The following is a 20,520-nucleotide window of genomic DNA, read 5'->3' on the forward strand; positions in this document are numbered from 1 at the left end:
GATGTAATCGGTTGGAAACTAACATGTAGGGCTTCCTTCAGGACGTAAGTCGGTGCATGTGGTTTCAAACCATTCTTCATTCTCGAAACAAAAACTTCATTGTTCTGGTGTATGTTATTTATACCCGACATCCGGGTATGTCAACTGAGGTAGCCCACGCCACTATGTCACAGTGAATGTTTATCTACACTCCTTGTAACATACATACATCTAGGGAGAATTGAATAGCTACGGCACACAGCGCCACGGGGCACAGGCATAACTTCACCGACGTGGCAGAATGTATTACGGGAGCTGAAGTAGCTATTTGAGTCATATGGAAAATATGCGGCTTGGTGATAACGTCTACTATTTTCAAAAGATGAATATGTCTCAATGTCAGCAATTAATCCACATTTACCTAATAACAGCCAGTGGATGACTCACTATGAGAGAGTGCGGGGATTTGGTAATGAGTGAGTGAGTGAGTTTACGCCGCTTGTAGCAATATTGCAGCAACATTACAGCGGGAAACACTAGAAATGTCTATCACACATTGTAACCATTGGGAGTGAGTGAGTGAGTTGGGTTTTAGCAATATTCCAGCAATATCACGGAGGGGGGACACCAGAAATTGGCTTCACACATTGTACCCATGTTGGGAATTGAACCCGGGTCTTAGGCGTGACGAGCGAACGCTTTAACCACCAGGCTACCCCACCGCCACTGTAGCCATAGGGGACCCCGTCGTGATATTGCTGGAATATTGCTAAAAGAGGCGAACGGCTAAACCCAATCACTCTTCGGTGAAATACATGAACACGTGGGTGCAGCTGACAAATCTAGAAACATGATCGGGACAAACCGGGGTTCGAACCCACAATCACAGGATCCTGGTGTACCTATACTCATGGACGCAAATAAGGGAACACATGAAAGTACAATTGTTCCTTTATTCTTTCCCAGGTTTCTTCACAAGGATGTATTGCACTGTGGGTGAAATTCTGAGAATAAATAAAGGAACACTTTCTGTACTTTCATCTGTTCCCTTATTCGTTTCGTTCCAGAAATAAGTTAATTTTAAATATTATATATCATAGAATAGTATATCTACCAAGGTTTATTATTTAATAATCACTTTAATACCTACGAACAATCAAACAAACAGGGCGCACAGCCGGTGCAGTTCACTGGTGGTGGGTTCGAATCCCATAATCGCCCATGCTACTGTTGAATTATAAGCACTATACCCGCGCGTCTTGCGTTTGACAACAGCGATAAGCATGACACAGGGTCTATTGACTCAAGCCTACTTCGTAGTACTAGGAACAGAACCACAGTGACGTGGTGTTTGCCCCGTTATGTCGTTAACGTCGCTGTTCCTTCTAGTTATGTCTACAAATATTGTCCAAGAAAGATCGTTGTGGGCCAACATATGGACCAGTGCCGGAACAACGTCTTAATTAGTTCACAGGGCAGATCCTAATTACTCAGGCCACTGTGTAATTACTGACCTTGTTGTCTGACCTTGAGAGGCCGTCTACGCGTCCGTCGGAGCGGTGACCTAGACCCAGTCAATATTTACAACAAGAGCTCTTCACACCTTACTCTGGACAGGTGAAATTAGCCGTGTGTCCACACATCAGGATGTCTCCAGCAAGGTTTCAACGGAACGAAGGGAAGAGTGAGTGAGTATTCTTACGCCGCTTTTAGCAATATTCCAGCATTATCCCGACGGGGGACACCAGAAATGGACTTCACAAATTGTACCCACGTAGGGAATCGAACCCGGGTCTTCGGTGTGACTTGCGAACACTTTAACCACTAGGCGACCCCACCGCCCCTGGGAAAGGGAAGAGTTGGCAGTAGCAGACAAGGCAGCAGGGGATAGCTAGGGTACTAGTAATATGGGGGTGTGGGGCAGAGGTGAAGACAGGTTTAAGTATGGCGGTGCAAAGACGGCGTTGGTTTTTCGGCGGTGGGGATGGGGTGAGAACAAAGGAGGGAGGCTGAGGGTGGTACAAACGTTTGTTTCTGGGGGTGGGGAGGGGTGTGTGATGGCTTGCGGGTAATGGATAAAACGTGTGTGTCTGAAAATTGGGGACTGGGGTGTGGCATAACGACATGAGAATATCATTGTGTGGTCGACCTTGGAAATCATGTACTTCAAATCAAATGGGACAAGTGTCGTACTATTACGACGGCGGCTGTGAGACTCGAGTGTATACATGTATCCGTGTTTATGGGGAATGGGTATGGTTAACCTCCATGGGAATGCCTGGAGTGTTTTGTCAGATAAGACGCGAAGGAATATATTATGCCTTCAATATTCAGCCTATGAAGATCCGGGTTGGTCTCGGTCCTCAGTGACCCATACTTGTCGTAAGGCAGCAAATGTATTTCTGTTTTGTATGCCGAGTCGGAGTGGAGCTTCAGAGAAGGCAGAAGAATCAAAAGCAATGTATTTAGTACAAAGCGGCAACAGCAAGTAACAAGCGAAGATATACGAACAAGCTCAAACCGTGTCTCCTTCACGAGCCATCCGGTTAGGGGTATGTGTTACGTGAGGTGAGGTGGGGCGTGCTGTGTTGAGGTGAGTTGTTTTCAGAGGTCAGGGGTGTTAGGGGAGGTAAGGGGTGTTGAGAAACGGGAAGGGGTGTTGACGTGAGGGGTGTTGAGATCAGGTGTGTTGAGAAGGGGGGGGGGGTGTTGAGGGGTGGCGAGTAGAAAAGTGAGTGATTGAGTTTAGTTTTACGCCGCACTCAGCAATATTCCAGCTATATGGCGGCTGTCTATAAATAATCGAGTCTGGACCTGACAATCCAGTGATCAACAGCATGAGCATCGATCTGCGCAATTGGGAACCGATGCCATGTGTCAACATAATCAGCGAGCCTGACCACCCGATCCCGCATAGTCGCCTTTTGCAAGCATGGGTTGCTGAAGATCTATTCTATCCCGGATCTTCACGGGTCGGTGAGTAGAAAAGAACGTCACGTTCAAGATTACTGTCCTGATAGAGAGACGCTTGCTCACGTCAACGGTGAGTGTGATTGCTTGTACGCTAAGACCATGATGCAGTTTAACACAGATACCCTACTCTGACACAGCTTACTGATTCAAATCCGACCAGTCTTCGTTTATCCCCCTCGTGACAAGCGCAGGAACGGTGAAAACAATTACCATCTTTTGACCGCTTCTAGTAAGACGCTGCCGAGGGTCGAACCAGTGACCGTCCGGCCTCCGAACAGACGCCTGTGCTGTACACCCTTTAATGCTCCGTGGTGGTAGTGGTTAGTGCGTTCGCCCTGAGAGTGGAAGGTCGCGGGTTCGATCCCCAACCGCGTCAAGCCAAAAGACGTTAAAATATGGTACTTGTTGGTCCCTGCCTGGCGCTCGGCATTAATGGGTACAACGAGGACTGGTCGGCTCGGAGTCAGTATAATGTGTCTGAGTAGGGTATTCATGCTTCACTGCGGCATGGTATCTCAGTGGGCTAGCACTATAAAACCAGCTTCTGTCTGGGCTAGTACAAGCAGCCGCACATACACATACACACGCATGCACGTCGTCATATGAGTGCAATATTCTCAAGCACGACTTAAAACCAAATTTCACCTCACCCCTTTAATGCTGAACGTAGTTTGTGTAACAACCTTTACAATCTTCTAGCATCTTTTCGTTGTGATGCGCACTGGCGCAGATTATACAGTTTAACACAAATATTTCATCAGTGTTTCTTGTCCCCACTGAAAACATGGTATCCACAGCTCCCATATTTAACGTGCATTATGCTACAGTCTTCTCCAGGATCAAACAACCATCTCCGTCACGCAATCCACTCACTGTGTGGATTAAACACCTTCATCATATTGATAATATCTAACAATGTTTAAACATGCTTCTCGTGCCCCGTGCTAGCTGTGCTAACCAATATTCAATTGTGCTCAGGGCGTGGTATGATTCCGGAATGGTTGAAATGTAGATGGTGTATATTTGTCATATCGTCCCGACATAACAACGTCTAGAAAGCGCGCCGCCATGGTCAATACGTTCGCCTGCATTGCGACCCACCGTCACAAGCCCCAGTGCGTGTTTTCTGGCCAAACAGAGGACAAAGGGCTTTTCTTAATTATATCAGCATCGTTTAAACATTAAGCGCTATTATGCCAACAAGCGGTTGCAATGTCGCAAACAGCAACGCAGAGGCCAAATATGCAGCAAATATTGATGCCGAAAAGCGTTCTGAAGGTCGATTGACAGGTTGTGTTGATAGTCTCTAACTTGTGCCAAAAACCGTCCACGATGTCGTGAGTACAGGGATTTTGTCATGTCTTGGCGAAAATTAAACTGTTACGTGTAATATTTGTTGGAAAGATTTGAGACAGTGGGCAATGTCTCACCTTTGAGATAAATTATTGACACAAGTAATTGCCTTGTCTGACGCCGCTACGGTACTCCCGCTGCTGTTGCCTGTTTGGAGCGACTTGTAATACACTAAGATATTCTCCATCCTTACTCAAAAACCAAAAAAACCCGTGAAGGTCCGGATTCGAATGAACCTTCAGTAACCCATGCTTGTCGTAAGAGGCGACTAACGGAATAGGGTGGTCAGGCTCGCTGGCTTGGTTGACACATGTCATCGGTTCCCAGTTGCGCAGACCGATGCTCATGCTGTTGATCCCTGGATTGTCTGGTCCAGACTCGATTATTTACAGACCGCCACCATATAGCTGGAATATTGCTGAGTGTGGCGTAAAACTAAACTCACTCACTCACCAAACCATAAAAACAGCATGTGTTAACTAAAGTAGAAGTGTGTTTGTTTGTTCTTCAACACCGCGCTCGGTAATATTCCTGTCATAAATGGGCTCCATGCTAAGAATCGAGTCTGCACCAGACAATCCAGTGATTGGTATTGTGAGGGTGTTGGGAGTATAAAGAAAAAAACTAATCCCGGTGAATCTGGGGTTGTAGAATGTTACCGATTGGTCAATTTTAGGTCATAATATTTCATGCAATAGTGGCCATAGTCCAACACTATCCGATACAGCGCTTTTCACATATGTGCCATTTCGGCATATCAGTTCATCATATACTGAGAGAAACAAATAAAGGAACACGTGAAAATACAAGTGTTCCTTTAATATTTTCTTGTTTTCATCACCAGCTTTGTAAAGCGCTGAGGGAGGAAATCTGGGAATAAATAAAGGAACACTGCCATGAAGTGGTGTTCCCCTAATTGTTTCCTTCAGTATATGTTGTCATTTCGTTAATACATTGACATGATTGGCGATGTAGATATGATATACTCCCAGTGTTGGTGTAAAGTGTGACCTACACAGCTCATGGTGGTAGATATGTACACGGACCGGCACGAATCCCATAATTTACCGTTATCATTTGAATTGACGGCCAACCGGTTTGTGTCAACACAGAATAGCCTCCTCCAATCACCCGCTGCGTTTGCCGTCCTCAGCTGAAAATCCGCTTTTGTTCAGTGACTTGGTTTGGTTTTACCCCTGCTTTTTAGCAATATTGCAGTAATATCACGGCGGGGGACATCAGAAACGGGCTTTACAAATAGTACCTACGTGGGGAATCGAACCTGGGTTTTTGGCCTGACGAGCGAACGCTTTAACCACTGTGCTACCCCACTGCTCCCTGAGATATATGATACACAATGTCCCGTGTGTCAAATGAACACAGCCAATACTAAAATGTATCTACGTGTCAGGGAACCTCCAGCCGAAGTGTTCATTCATAGGTAATCAATGGTGAACGTTTTGATATATGTATTACTATCCCTGACACAAACCATTTCAAACGTCAACTGATAAATATTAATGTTTCTATACAGACATCCCACTCAACAGCAATACATGCTGTTTTACTGTTGAGATGACACCTGGAAGATAATGTCAACACCTGCTGTTTGTAGTATACGATTTAGAATCTGTTTAACTACACATCGCATTAGAACAGGCAAATAAAGCTGGAAATGGTTGCTTCATGACGATGTTGTCCCTAGCAACGGGGCCGTTTCTACAGCGAGGAGATATTACGTAACGTAGCGTACGGCCGTGAAATCTGTTGGAGACCAGGTTTCAGGTTTACTCTGGTAAATAATTACACTTAGACTCCGTGTGATGTATTATAGAAGCACGCCAGTAGAAGAAGCAGTGATGTTGCTATGGCTACCGTTAAATAGAAAATATGTTACACGACGTGGAGTCTTCTCATATCGTCGTAAATCCCCAGCGTCTCAACATATTCCTGGACGGTGGGGTAACCTGGTGGGGGTAACCTGGTGGGGGTAACAAAGTGGGATAACCTAGTGGGGTAACCTGGTGGGGTAACAAAGTGGGGTATCCTGGTGGGTAACAAAGTGGGATAACCTAGTGGGGTAACATGGTAGGGTAACAAAGTGGGGTATCCTGGTGGGGTAACCTGGTGGTTAAAACGTTTGCTTATGCCAAGGGGTTCGATGCCCCAGATGGGTACAATATGTGAAGCCCATTTCTGGTGTCCCACGCCGTGATATTGCTGGAATTTCGCTAAAAGAATCGTAAAACCAGCTCACTCATTCATTCCATCTTTCTTCGTGACATGCCGAAATCTCTCCCCCCTTATCCTCATCCCGGGGAGGCGGGTCAGCCCCAGCGGTTAAAGCGTCCGCACGTCTCGCTGAAGATATGGGTTCTATTCCCCACATGGTTACAATGTCTGAAGCCCATTTCTGAAGCCAATTTCTGGTGCCCCCCGCGGCGTAAAACCATTCACTCACTCACTCACTCATTCACTCATCCACCCCAATCTCATCCCTACCCCAATTTCTATCTCTCCTCCAAACCATCGCCTCTTCATAGCCCCACTCGATGACGATATATTGCTGGTTGTGCCACAGTCCTACAGTTTGTAAAGTCAGTTATCTCGGAACATTAAACAATGATGGAATTCCAGGTTCCCAGTGACTTGTAGATTATTCATATGTCTCTGTGACCTGCGCAATGATAACGTCTAATGCGGCGAGAGACTGTTTTAGCCCATTCGTCACAGCCGTCATGGCAACCGAAAAACATACGTGAACCAAGATATACTCGAAGGATAAATGCCTGTTTCTCTGTCTTTCTGAAAGCACATTTTTTTGCGCCACACATGTAACAGTTAAAAATATGTTATACAGGTATAAGAGCAGTGGATCTTCATCACCAGGGTACAGTGAAATGACGGCGTGATGGACACGCCTTAACACTTGAGCGAGTGTTGTTTTACGCCGCACTCCAGCTATATGGCGGCGGTCTGTAAATAATCAAGTCTGGACCAGACAATCCAGTGATCAACAGCATGAGCATCGACCTGCGCAAATGGGAACCGATGACATGTGTCAACCAAGTCAGCGAGCCCGATCCTGAGTGAGTGAGTGAGTATGTGAGTGAGTGAGTATGTGAGTGAGTGAGTATGTGAGTGAGTGAGTATGTGAGTGAGTGAGAATCGTCCGACGTCCTTAGGAACATAATGTCACTTACTAATTGCGAGCCTGATCCCGAGTGAGTGAGTGAGTTTGCGAGTGAGTGAGAATCGTTCGACGTCCTTTGGAACATAATGTCACTAATTGCGAGCCCGATCCCGAGTGAGTGAGTGAGTATGTGAGTGAGTGAGGAAGGAAGTCAGTGAGTGAGTGAGAATCGTCCGACGTCCTTGGGAACATAATGTCACTTACTATTTCTCATAGCATCTTACAGAAAGCATAAGATACTGGTTACATTCTCTATATGTGTGTCAGTGTGTCAGTGAGTGAGTGAGTCAGTGAGTGAGTCAGTGAGTGAGTCTGTGAGTGAGTGAGTGAGCTACTGGTTACATTCTCTATATGTGTGTCAGTGCCACTCCGCCGCAAATGTTTCATTTACCTACATGCACTGATTCATGACATCTCATGTGACAATGTAGGCTGACTTTCTCACGCTAAACCACGATATCTTCAGGAATTTAAATAACCATAATGCTAGTTATTTAATGTGAAAAATATAAGAAGAGCCATAAAGTGTGGGATTTAAGGAGATCAGATTTAAATGGGTCGAGTGAACAAAAGTGAATATTTGAAAGGAATATGTTAACAACAAACACCATCTCTACCGGTGGGCGTGTCTACTTGACACATATTTGTAACGTTAGCTGGACGAAGGCACCTGTTGTACAAAGCAATACAGACCGGCATACACTACCCCATACCTGTAAAATGTGAGTTTAAAAAGTTCACGTCCAGATCCACCACACGCTCGTAGCGCTACAACATTCGTAAGCCTATGATAAACTATAGAGTTACGACAGGTCGTAACGTTACGAACGCTTTGTGGATCGGTACCCAGATACCTAACTTCAGTGACAGAGATAAGTGACGTCATTTGATTATGACGTCATGGTAACAAAATCCCCACCGTCAACGTCCCACGGTGCACCGGACGATTCTACTTAAGCGGATGATTGCATTGTGGGAACAAGCAGACTGTGTGTACATATTCTCAACCACTCGGTGTCGTCCATTCTTAGGGCGTGGTCATCTCACTTAACAAACATGCACTCATTCCCTTTTCCTATTTCTACATTATGTTCCAATCATGCGGAATCAACCAAACGTATGTCTTACATGTTTCTCATCTCCATCTTCATTCAGCAATAGTGGTGAGTGAGTGAGTTGGATTTTACGCCGCTTTTAGCAGTATTCCAGCAATATCACGGCGGGGGACACCAGAAATGGGCTTCACTCACTGTACCCATATGGGGAATCGAACCCGGGTCTTCGGCGTGACGAGATAATTTTTATAAACCTGTCAGTGAAAGGCGTTAGAAACAACTAGAATACCACAGATATGAATGTAAATCTAGCATCTAAATCTAGCATGTAAATCTAGCATCTAGCATGTAAATCTAGAAAAAAAAATCTAGTGTGAGTTTAATTTGACGTCATTTTAGCAATATTCCAGCAATATCACGGCAGGGCACACTAAAAGATGGCTTCACACAATTGTACCCATGTGGGGAATCGAACCCGGATGTTCGGCGTGACGAGCGAACGCTTTTACCGCAAGGCTAATCCACCTACCTCGCCATACCGTGGGACTTACAGTTAGAACACAGAAAAAAGACTAAAACCAGAGACTTGCTCTCCGACCGATAAAGTTCAACGTATTGACGCCTCAGTGAATAAGTCATTGTAAACTAGGATACTTTGAAGGGGGACACCGTGCCCTACCCTGAATACCTGTGTGTAAGTTGGTGTAGGCAGGATAGTTTGTACACACACCCCACTGCATAGTGACAAGGAACACAATGAATGGAATGATCTCATACAGACGCAATAACGTTCAATAACGCATAGTTGACTGCAGGCGACTATATCAGCCCGCCCGATAAGTGGGTGGATTATACAGCCACAAATATTTAGGTTATGCGCAGATCTGGATCTAACACACGCACTGTGACGTCACGCTTTGTGATTTCTTCTGAAATGCTCAAGCAGGAAATAAAACTGCTTTTAAATATGACTGCACCTGTTCAAATGTTCACGAATGAGTAAGTCGGTGCTCAGGCTGAATGGCGAACGGTGACAGATTGAAAACGCGTTGTTACATGTCACGTGATTGATGGCGGTTTTGCGGTGTGGCTTGTGATTTGACACGATTCAGTATTTTATTTTTTATATTGTAAATATGCTCAATGGGCGGCTTCGTGTAAGGATACATGTTTCGGGATAATGGTTCAATATGGCGAGGTGGTTATGATAGTATCTGCACACATGAACGTGAGTTCTGGGACGTTAAACATAACTGTGAAATAAAATTAGATCTGGATTGTTAGCAGTGCCCTATAAATCAGAGGTGATTAAAAATTTCAATATCGTGTTATGTCGGCGATATGCAAACACGTGTAAACGTTTATCGCGTACAAACAGTGTCTCCTTCCAACATGCACGTATGTCGACCGTATGCATGGACGATAGACCAACAATATAAGTAGGACAGCCCAACCATACGTGACTGACAGGCGAATGATACACGTCAGATAGACCAATAATACAGGTCAGACAGACCAAGACAGACCAATAATACATGTCAGACAGACCAATAATACACGTCAGATAGACCAATAATATAAGTAGGACAGCCCAACCATTGGTGACTGACAGGCGAATGATACACGTCAGATAGACCAATAATACAGGTCAGACAGACCAATAATACACGTCAGACAGACCAATAATACACGTCAGACAGACCAATGATAGACGTCAGATAGACCAACAATATAAGTAGGACAGCCCAACCATACGTGTCTGACAGGCGAATGATACACGTCAGATAGACCAATAATACACGTCAGACAGACCAATAATACACGTCAGACAGACCAATAATATAAGTAGGACAGCCCAACCATACGTGACTGACAGGCGAATGATACACGTCAGACAGACCAATAATACACGTCAGACAGACCAAGACAAACCAATAATACACGTCAGACAGACCAATAATACATGTCAGATAGACCAATAATACACGTCAGACAGATCAATAATACACGCAGACAGATCAATAATACACGTCAGAGTCAGACAGACCAATAATACACGCAGACAGATCAATGATACACGCGAAAAGATCAATAATACACGTCAGACAGACCAATAATACATGTGAGACAGACCAATAATACACGCAGACAGATCAATAATACACGCAGACAGATCAATAATACACGCAGACAGACTACGATACATGTCAGACAGATCAATAATACACGCACACTTCAATAATACACGCAGACAGATCAATAATACACGTCAGACAGACCAATAATACATGTCAGACAGACCAATAATACACGTCAGACAGATCAATAATACACGTCAGACAGATCAATAATACACGCACACTTCAATAATACACGCAGACAGACCAATAATACACGCAGACAGACCAATAATACACGCAGACAGATCAATAATACACGCAGACAGACTACGATACACACCGGAGAGACCAACTATTAATTCAGACAGACTAAGGAAACTCCCTGGCCAGACTAAAGAAACACTTGAAAGAGTCCTGGGATTTAATTCAGACTAGTCAACAATACCCCTCAGATAGACCAAAGATACCCCTCAGATAGACCAAAGATACCCCTTAGACAGACCAACGATACCCCTCAGACAGAACAACGATACCCCCAGACAGAACAACGATACCCTCAGACAGACCAACGATACCCCTCAGACAGACCAACGATACCCTCAGACAGACCAACGATACCCCTCAGACAGACCAAAGATACCCCTCAGACAGACCAAAGATACACCTCAGACAGAACAACGATACCCTCAGACAGAACAACGATACCCCTCAGACAGACCAACGATACCCTCAGACAGACCAAAGATACCCCTCAGACAGACCAAAGATACCCTCAGACAGACCAAAGATACCCCTCAGACAGACCAAAGATACAACCTCAGACAGACCAACGATACCCCTCAGACAGACCAAAGATACACCTCAGACAGAACAACGATACCCCTCAGACAGACCAACGATACCCCTCAGACAGAAGAGGAATACATACCGATACCCTCAGACAGACCAACGATACCCTCAGACAGACCCCCTCAGACAGACCAACGATACCCCTCAGACAGACAGACCAACGATACCCTCAGACAGACCAAAGATACCCTCAGACAGACCAAAGATAGAGGTGGATGGGGTGAGGGAGTAGAAAGAGGGTTGGGGTGATGGGGTAAAGGAGGGCTAGGGTGGGGGGGTAGAGGAGGATGGGGTGGGGGTAGAGGAGGGATGGGGCCAGAGGAGGGATGGGTGGGGATAGAGGAGGATAGGATGGGGGTAAAGGAGGGATGGGGCCAGAGGAGGGTTGGAGGTGGGGATATAGGGTGAAGGGGTAGAGGGTTGGATCTGGGGATAGAGGAGGATGGGGTGGGGGGGGTAGAGGAGGGATGGGGCTAGAGGAGCGTTGGGGTGAGGGGGTAGTGGAGGGGTGGAATGGGGACAGAGGAGAATGGGGTGGGGCAGAGGAGGACGGGATTAGGGGATTAAAAGAGGGATGGGGTGGGATAGACGATGGTTGGGGTGAGGGGTGAGGAGGGATGGGATGAGGGGTAGAGGAGGGCTTGGGTGAGGGGGTAGAGGAGGGGTGGGGATAGAGGAGGATGGGGAAGGGATAGAGGAGGACGGGTTAGGGATTAGAAGAGGGATGGGGTTGGGATAGAGGAGGGTTCTTGTGAGGGCGTAGAGGAGGGTTGGGGTGAGGGGTAGAGGAGAGATGGGGAGAGGATTAGGGGGGGGGGATAGGGTTCTGTGCAGCACATACAATGCGTCTTCATTGTGATGGAAGGCGCTAGAGCCGTGGAGTGGATGGGTCCAGAATGGTGTTCAGTCATGTCTTCATGAGAGGGTAAGGGGTGGCGGTAGTGGTGTTGTGTGTGTTCAGTGAAGATGAAAGATGAACACTCGGTTCAGACGTCACTGTTTTATTAATTCATGCACATACACCCAACATCTGACAACAGCAGGTGGATCATAGCACGCGGAGAGACACAACCATGGACCCCCAGTGTACTACACGTTCATAATTTCCATCATGAAGAACAACGAGTCTGCAATCACTCAAGCGAATACCGTCAAATTAAAAATCGAATTAAAAAGGATATATGTTCACGAATGATGTACCCAACGTGTCACTACATACACAGGTCGAGGTCTCACTATAGTAAAAGTGTTCCTCTGAAAACGGTAATGACGGCACAGACTTTAGAAGGTGGGCGACACGCCGAAACTGGCACATCTCATCATCATTCATTGCATTATAGCAATATTACGGCCATTACCTCCCATTTTTAGTTTCTTCAAGACTGTAAAAGAATTAGTATTCTTCTTTTGAATAACGTGTGTGCTGAGTCAGTAACATCGAGATGGAACAGGTTACCGCTTAATTGCAATTTTTCTTTGTCATCTGACCAGTATATACAATACCCCGTGGTGAGATAAACGTAGCTGACGGTTTACCCTCGCATTGAAGACGTGTGGCCGACACGCCCTCGATCTTAGATGTGGACCTGACTGTAGCCATGGTGTCACTGAAGACAAAGTTCCGATTGTAGTCTTGATACAACCAAAGTCGTGGACTTGAGTGCGTGAACGAGTTTAGTTTTATGCCACATTCTGCAATATTCCAGCTATATGGCTGCAGTCTGGAAATAATCGAGTCTGGATCAGACAATCCAGTGATCAACATCATCAACATCGATCTACGCAATTGGGATATAATGACAGCGAGCCTTGTGTCATACAGGTCGGCATGGGTTACTGAAGATCAATTTTAACCCGGATCGTAACGGGTACATTGCAGTCATGATGCCAATGAAGACGCATATCTGATCTTAACCTTGATCTGTCTTAAAGTCGTGGATCAGATTGTAGCCTTTATCTCATTGAAGCTGAAGACACAATTGTAGCCTCGATATCGCATACACGGGTCATTCTCGATGGTAGACTAAACACTTTGGTCATAGGGCCTCACTGTCTCTGATGACGTTAGCCAAACTGTACACTTGATACTTGACGTGGATCACGTGGTAGCCTCATAGCAACAGATATTGGTCTCTTTCATTACAAAAATGTGTACATGCAGTTGCCCTTCAACTATACATTGTACACACTTTTATAATCCACACAAGTAATACTTCGAACTATGGTGCCGATAATCAATAAACGAAGACCATTTTCAAACCATGAATTATTAATCAAATCAAATATCGATCTGCGCTCCGTTATGACTTTTGGCAGACGTCCCGCCGTTTTGATGACAATTCCGTGACCGACCATGAACCAGAAACGTGGCAATTTCACCTTCATTACTGGCACACATACATGCAGTTAGGGCAGGTCGCATGTTCTGTTGTGTCGTCGCACGGCCGCGACGTTGCCCCTGTACGTCGTGATTACTGAACCGAGAATGCCTTACTTAAAGATACATGCGAATCGTAACCTTGTGTTAAGGGTTTTACAAAGCGGAGGGTAGCTTACATTCAGGTGTCATAAATACATGTGCGCGGGACAGAATAATGTACATGTGTAATAGCCTTGAACCTGACCTTGGTCTGAATGGAATGGTTCTGTATAGATCTCCTGCGCAACCAGAGGTAGGTAGGGGGTGAAGATTGGCGTTGAGGTGGGGCTTGAGTGGGGGTGAACCCCGGGGTGCTGGAATCACATAGGTCTGGATATAAGGTTTACATTTTAACAACCCGTGAAGATGCCGGTTTAGAATTGGATCCATGCTTGTCGTAAGTGGTGACTAACGGGATCGGCTGGTCAGGCTCGCTGTATCGGGTGGTCACATGTCATCGTATCTCAACTGCGCAGATCGAAGTGGAATTGTTCTTCAAACATTGTTCCCCATGTGGCCAGTCAAGACCGAGCCTTCAGCGTGACGAGCGGACGCTGTTAGTGAGTGAGAGTGTGAGTTCAGTTTTACGCCGCTTTTACTAATATTCCATCAATATCAAGGCGGTGGACACCAGAAAATGGGCTTCATACATTGTACCCATGTGAAATTGAAGCCGGGTATTTGGCCTGACAAGGGGGAACGCTATAACCATGCTTGTCGTAAGCGGCCGACTAACAGGATCGGAATGGTCAGCTCGCTGCCGTAAGAGGCGACTAACGGGATCGGGTGGTCAGGCTCGCTGCCTGGGTTGACACATGTCATCGCATCCCAATTGCGTAGATCGATGTTCATTCTGTTGATCCCTGGATTGCCTGGTCCAGATCTGATTATTTACAGAACGCCGCCATACAGCTGGAATATTGCCGAGTGCGGCGTAAAACTCAACTCACTCACTCAGCGGACGCTTTAACCACTAGGCTACCCCATCAACCATTCGAGGTTAGAAAAACGGTCTGTATATCATCCAAATTGTTATTGGCTTTCGGTTATTAAATCAGTAATTGCAATGTCAGTTTATCGTAACAATAATCGTCCCCATCTCATTGGCGTGGACGCGTGTCGGGCAGGTGATGATATATTCCTCGCCCACAGAAGCCGCCTGAAGCAGCTTCTCTCACAACCGAAGCATTCGCCGCTTAATTGAGTCAGTTGTCAGATCCACCGACACACGGCTAGGGTCAACACGGTGAGGGCTCTCTGCAAGCCTGTGTCAACTGACAATGGGCTGTTTGAGATAATCACTGTCTGTGTGAAGAATACACTTACATCACCAGGTAAACACCAGCGTTCACTTGGGAGCAGCTGCATGGACGACAGGTAAATGCCTCAATGCCCTCGGGATGCTATAATACTCTTGTACTGAGAACGCCGCCCTTTGTCACCCCGTAGCACCGCTTCTAATACCCATGGCACCGCTTCTACCACCCACGACACCGCTTGTGCCACCCACAACAACCCTGCTATCAACCAAAACACCCGAATACACCATGACAATCTCAGCGCCCACCATGCAACTTACGACTGCGTATCCCCATAACACAAGAACATACCACGACTAGACGTTGTACGACTGCGATCGTAAGGTGATCGTAACTCCCATACCTTAACATAGACTTACGACTGGCGTAGCGCTAAGGTGATCGTAACTCCCATACCTTAACATAGACTTACGACTGGCGTATAGGTGATCTTAACTCCCATACCTTAACATAGACTTACGACTGGCGTAGCGCTAAGGTGATCGTAACTCCCATACCTTAACATAGACTTACGACTGGCGTAGCGCTAAGGTGATCGTAACTCCCATACCTTAACATAGACTTACGACTGGCGTAGCGCTAAGGTGATCGTAACTCCCATACCTTAACATAGACTTACGACTGGCGTAGCGCTTTGTTTGCTTCGTACAACGACACCCAGATCTCTAAGAACACCACCTCTACCACACAACAATGCAGTCCTACTCAAAACCGAACAGTCCAGTCATAACAAACATCACCCCTACCTCCAGAAAGCGTCCCGCATAACCAAACTCAGTCAGTCAGTCAGTCAGTCAAAGAGGTGGACAGAGTATTTCGTGTTTCATCGCCATGGATATGATGTCACGAGGGTGCAGAATTATGACGGGGTGGGGTTTGGGGTGGGGATTTGAGGAGGGCGTTAGGAGTGTCGCAGTTTCACATATAATTCTCAAAGTGAGTGAGTTTAGTTTTACGCCGCCTTTAGCTATATTCCGGTAATAACACGGCGGGGGACACCAGAAATGGGCTCCACACATTCTACCCATGTAGGGAATCGAATCAAGGATTTGAAGTAACGAGCGAACGCTTAAACCACTTGGCTATCCCGCCTCCCCTTATATAATTCTCTAAAACGTTAATAGTCTCCATTACGCCAGGACGGCTGTAAAGGCAGCGTAGTCGATGTGGGAACCCATTGGGCTTCATGATCCCTGCAGGCGGTGGGGTAGCCTAGTGGTTAAAGGGTTCGCTAGTCACGCCGAAGACCCGGGTTCGATTCCCCACATGGGTAGAATGTGTGAAGTCTATCTCTGGTGTCCTCCTCCTTGATATTGTTGGATATTTCTGAAAGCGGCGTAAATCCATACTCACTCACTCACTCATTATCCTTTGGGTTATCTGCGACACACTAACCCTCATATCCATGTGTCATGGTAACATGGACATGTATGTGTCTCAGAAGTCTGTCAGAAGTCTGTCTCGCTTCAATCCTCGCCATTTCGCTACTTTCAAGATACAGTGATGTTACAGTGATGTTACAGTGAAGTTACCGTCATACACATCCTCTGCACATCTCGCGCCTCCATTAACCATCACCAAACACGCGCAGGAAGCCGCCCAAATATTTCACGACAAGGTGTGTCGCTGCCGCGGTCACCTTCATGACAGTGACGATGCTTCGTGTTTAAGGACCGGAATGCACAGGCCATTAATCCCCTTATCTGCCAGCCCAACAACTAGGTGTGTGCCCTGTCTCTACTGTCTCCCGGCATCTCGCAACATCGGCAACATCATCGCGTCAGTATGTCCGTGTGTCAGCGGCTGCAGTCGGGGCGTGTCGCCCATATGACTTAGATCGATAAACTAATAAGTACTACCAACTGCTGTTTGAGGTTTTTATATATATATTACATGTCGATTACAGATTGTTTCCAATGCCAGTTTGAGAGAGTTTAGTTTTACGCCGCTTTTGGCAATATTCCACCAGTATCACGGCAGGGGACGCGGGCTTCACACATTGTACCCATGTGAGGAATCGAACCCGGGTCTTCGGCGTGACGAGCGAACTCTTTAACCGCCAGGCAACCTCACCGCCCCGAACATTAAGAGTGATATTAAACATATGATGTATAAAATTGCATCATGTCGTGCTAGGATCATCAACCGATCTATTTATGATCTATAATGAACATGAAGCAGCTATCAAGATGTCACTCTCTGTAATGTAAGATACCTGACGGAAGAGCTATCAATCTAGTACATCGCCCGGTAGTAGCCGCGGCCGTGCAGCCCAGGTGCCCCGCCCTGGGTCAGCCGACAGGGGGCGCTCCCGAGCAGGTTCACGAGGGATGGTGGAGACAATAACAGTGACAGTGGTCTGCTTGCAAGGTGTTATAAAATGGTGAGGGGGGAGGAAACGGCGGGATTTCGTATTACTCCCTCACTCTCCCCCGCAATAAAACACATCAATTAATTAAATAAAATACAATTTAACATAAAAAGTCCACAACGGCAAAAACTACCCCTCCCCTAAATTCAATAGACCATGCCTTAGTGCATGTACGAATACAGCGCGTTATTAACGAGTCCCAGTTCACCTCCATTCAGTTCAGTACTTTTCATTACGAATATTATACATGATAGTTTACAAAACCAGATCATAATTGATACGCTTCGCTATATGATGATGATACGCAGAGGTTGTGTTATGTCTGACAAAACAGAGCGATATGAACGTGTATTGACAGGCCAACAAGAGAGCATGAGTCCACGTTCACCTCCAATCAGTTCAGCAGTTTCCATAACAAATATTATACATAATAGTATACAACGCCACATAATGACTAATACACTATACTTTATGATACTGATAAAACAAAATGATGAATTTACGACACTCTCGACCACCCCATACGCAGAATATGGCACATGTCGTGAAGCTGAGGTTGTGTGTCATGTAAACCCTTTGGTGTAACTGATTAAATGATACGAACCACAGTACACCATGGTTATTCCGAACTCAAAGGGAACACTTGTATTCGTTATAACCGTAGTTCGTTATACTGATGTAAGTCAGCGTGGGGGCAGTGTAACCGTGTTTTACATTGCATATAAACCCTACAGTGGCTGTAAACAGATCAATGGCAATTCTTTCAGCCATTCTTGGAACTAGCTTGTATCTTCAGATCATATGTCGTAGATACACAATGTTCCTACTGAACGATATTGTGTCATACGGAAATACAAGGAACAGAGAAAAACGGATAAACATTGTTATACAGATAATGCATTGTATTCATTTCAAAGGTCCGTGCAGTGATATATACACCTTCCTCCCGTCGGGTGGTTGAACAAGTCGCGGGCGAGGTTGGTGATGGTTTAACAGTCAGTACTATATATAACGTAAACTCCCCTCAGATACATGAGCTCGTGTTTGGCTATATATTATACAGCTATGTGACATACGCTCTCGTCCGGATCCACACGTGATTGAAATACAGGAAATAACGGACACACGCTTACTAGTGACGACAATGTATTCACATGTTAACAGGGAATACGACGTACAAATAATGAAATATATCAGTTATTAGTTCATGACATCCCACCTCAACATTCAGACTCGGTGCCCCCTGGGAGTGACCGATTCTGATGGGGTGGGGTTACGTGGGTCGGGATTTTATGTTTTATCCCTTCCTCTTATCTGACATTGAACACGGATGTAGTAGTATCTTACCTTGACTAGCTGTTCCAGTCACACACACGGCGAATATCAGTCCCACGGAAAACCAAGTTCTCATACGGGTGTCTGTAAGACAGGTGTCCGCTACTGACCACATGATGGATGTCCAAGAGTCACACACAATACTAGCACGTCAGTGACCACTGGGCATTCTATAATAATCCTGTATATATATCCTTCTGCGAGACGCCGGCACGTGGTAGGTGTAATACCTGTCAGAGAGTAGCGTTATGTCGTTGATTACAGGTGAAAGAGGCCGGACAGGTAGAGAGCGTGTTGACCATGTGCTGTGTGACAGTGACCGGTGTGTGGTGGACTGTCTCGTACGTCTCGGAGGCTCACTGACACACCTAACTTGTAGGACGACTCTGTCGCGCGGACATGAATACCTGGCGCAGTCTATTGCACACCCGAGGGGAGTCGGAGTATGTGTACAAGCCTGTGTGACTAGCTCCCTGTCTCAAGACCGTTCACGGCAAGGAGACACAGAAACGATCGATCCACGGGGCTGTAGCACAAACGTTTTATATTGAGTCAGTCAAGCTACCTTGACGGCGTGGCCCGTATCCTATGACCCCGATCTTTAATGGGCTCGTCCGGGCAGGTAGGGAACTGTCCCGGCTTCGCAAGTCTCATTCAAGAATGGGGAGTGACACATGTCCATTGACAAACCCAAGCCGCGAGTTTCAACCCGGCATCACTGTTATTGTTATCTTTTCAGTTTACCTGGCACAGGTGAACGATCACACCTCCACACATCAAAACTGTGGGGGTGCGATGGTAGGGGGCGGGGAACCCAGGGTAGAGGACAATCAGGTTTAATTGATTGATCCAGGTGTTAAGGAATGGAGGCCCGGGGTGGACAAGGGTCAGAACTGGGACTGAAATATTAGTAAATAAACCTGTTTCGGTGACAATCTCTGATAGACCGTCCAAGTGTACGTGTTCAATATAGCGCTTATACCCAGGCTGTGATTTCCCACCGAGATAAAGGAGTCGTGTTACCTGAAACAAATCGCCGATTGTTAACCAGGAAATATAAGTCAATTTGAGATTTTACGGGTGTAGTATTCAGAATTTAAGTCAAGCATGCATGGCCCTGACGCATTTTGAGGTGGCGTGACGTCAGGCGTCGTGTTGGCTTCGCGTCAGGGTTGTTTGTTTATAATGTCACTCTATCCCGTGGATCCCCGAACTCAGAGCCTGTCAAACACTGGCTCAAAAATCTGAAGGAGATGGTTAATGTTGGCTTAATTGCAAAATCCTTCCACTCGATGGCCAAAAACGATTTTTTTTCACCTCGAATGTCAACACCAACACGTCAACACTTCCTGTCCTCCCCAACCCCCTCGTCATGAAAAGGGGGTGGGGTTTAGGGAAGAATAAAGTTTGAGGGAGTTTCCAGGGGATGTGAGGGGTTGAAGCATACAGAGTGTGGAGGGATGTGTGTGTTGAGTGGGTGGGACCTCTAGACAGAACGTGGGATAGGGGTTGTGATTGAGGGATGAGGTGGGGTCGGGCAGGGTAGCCTATGGA

General features: G+C 46.1%; 1 protein-coding gene across 7 annotated transcripts in view; it reads right to left on the minus strand.

The window, feature by feature from the left end:
- LOC124265050 (uncharacterized threonine-rich GPI-anchored glycoprotein PJ4664.02-like) overlaps window positions 1–19,442 on the minus strand; it is a 56,933-nt gene extending 37,491 nt beyond the window's left edge. For all 7 annotated transcript variants that reach the window (XM_046699843.1, XM_046699844.1, XM_046699845.1 and 4 more), the window contains exon 1: window positions 18,979–19,442. In XM_046699843.1, the coding sequence (XP_046555799.1) occupies window positions 18,979–19,081 (103 nt within the window). In that variant the 5' untranslated portion in view covers window positions 19,082–19,442. The remainder of the gene's footprint in view (window positions 1–18,978) is intronic.
- Between the last annotated feature and the right edge of the window lie 1,078 nt (window positions 19,443–20,520).

Source organism: Haliotis rubra, unplaced genomic scaffold (genome assembly GCF_003918875.1).
Source record: "Haliotis rubra isolate DU_JTF1 unplaced genomic scaffold, ASM391887v1 Scf96, whole genome shotgun sequence".
NCBI classification, from domain to species: Eukaryota; Metazoa; Mollusca; class Gastropoda; order Lepetellida; family Haliotidae; genus Haliotis; species Haliotis rubra.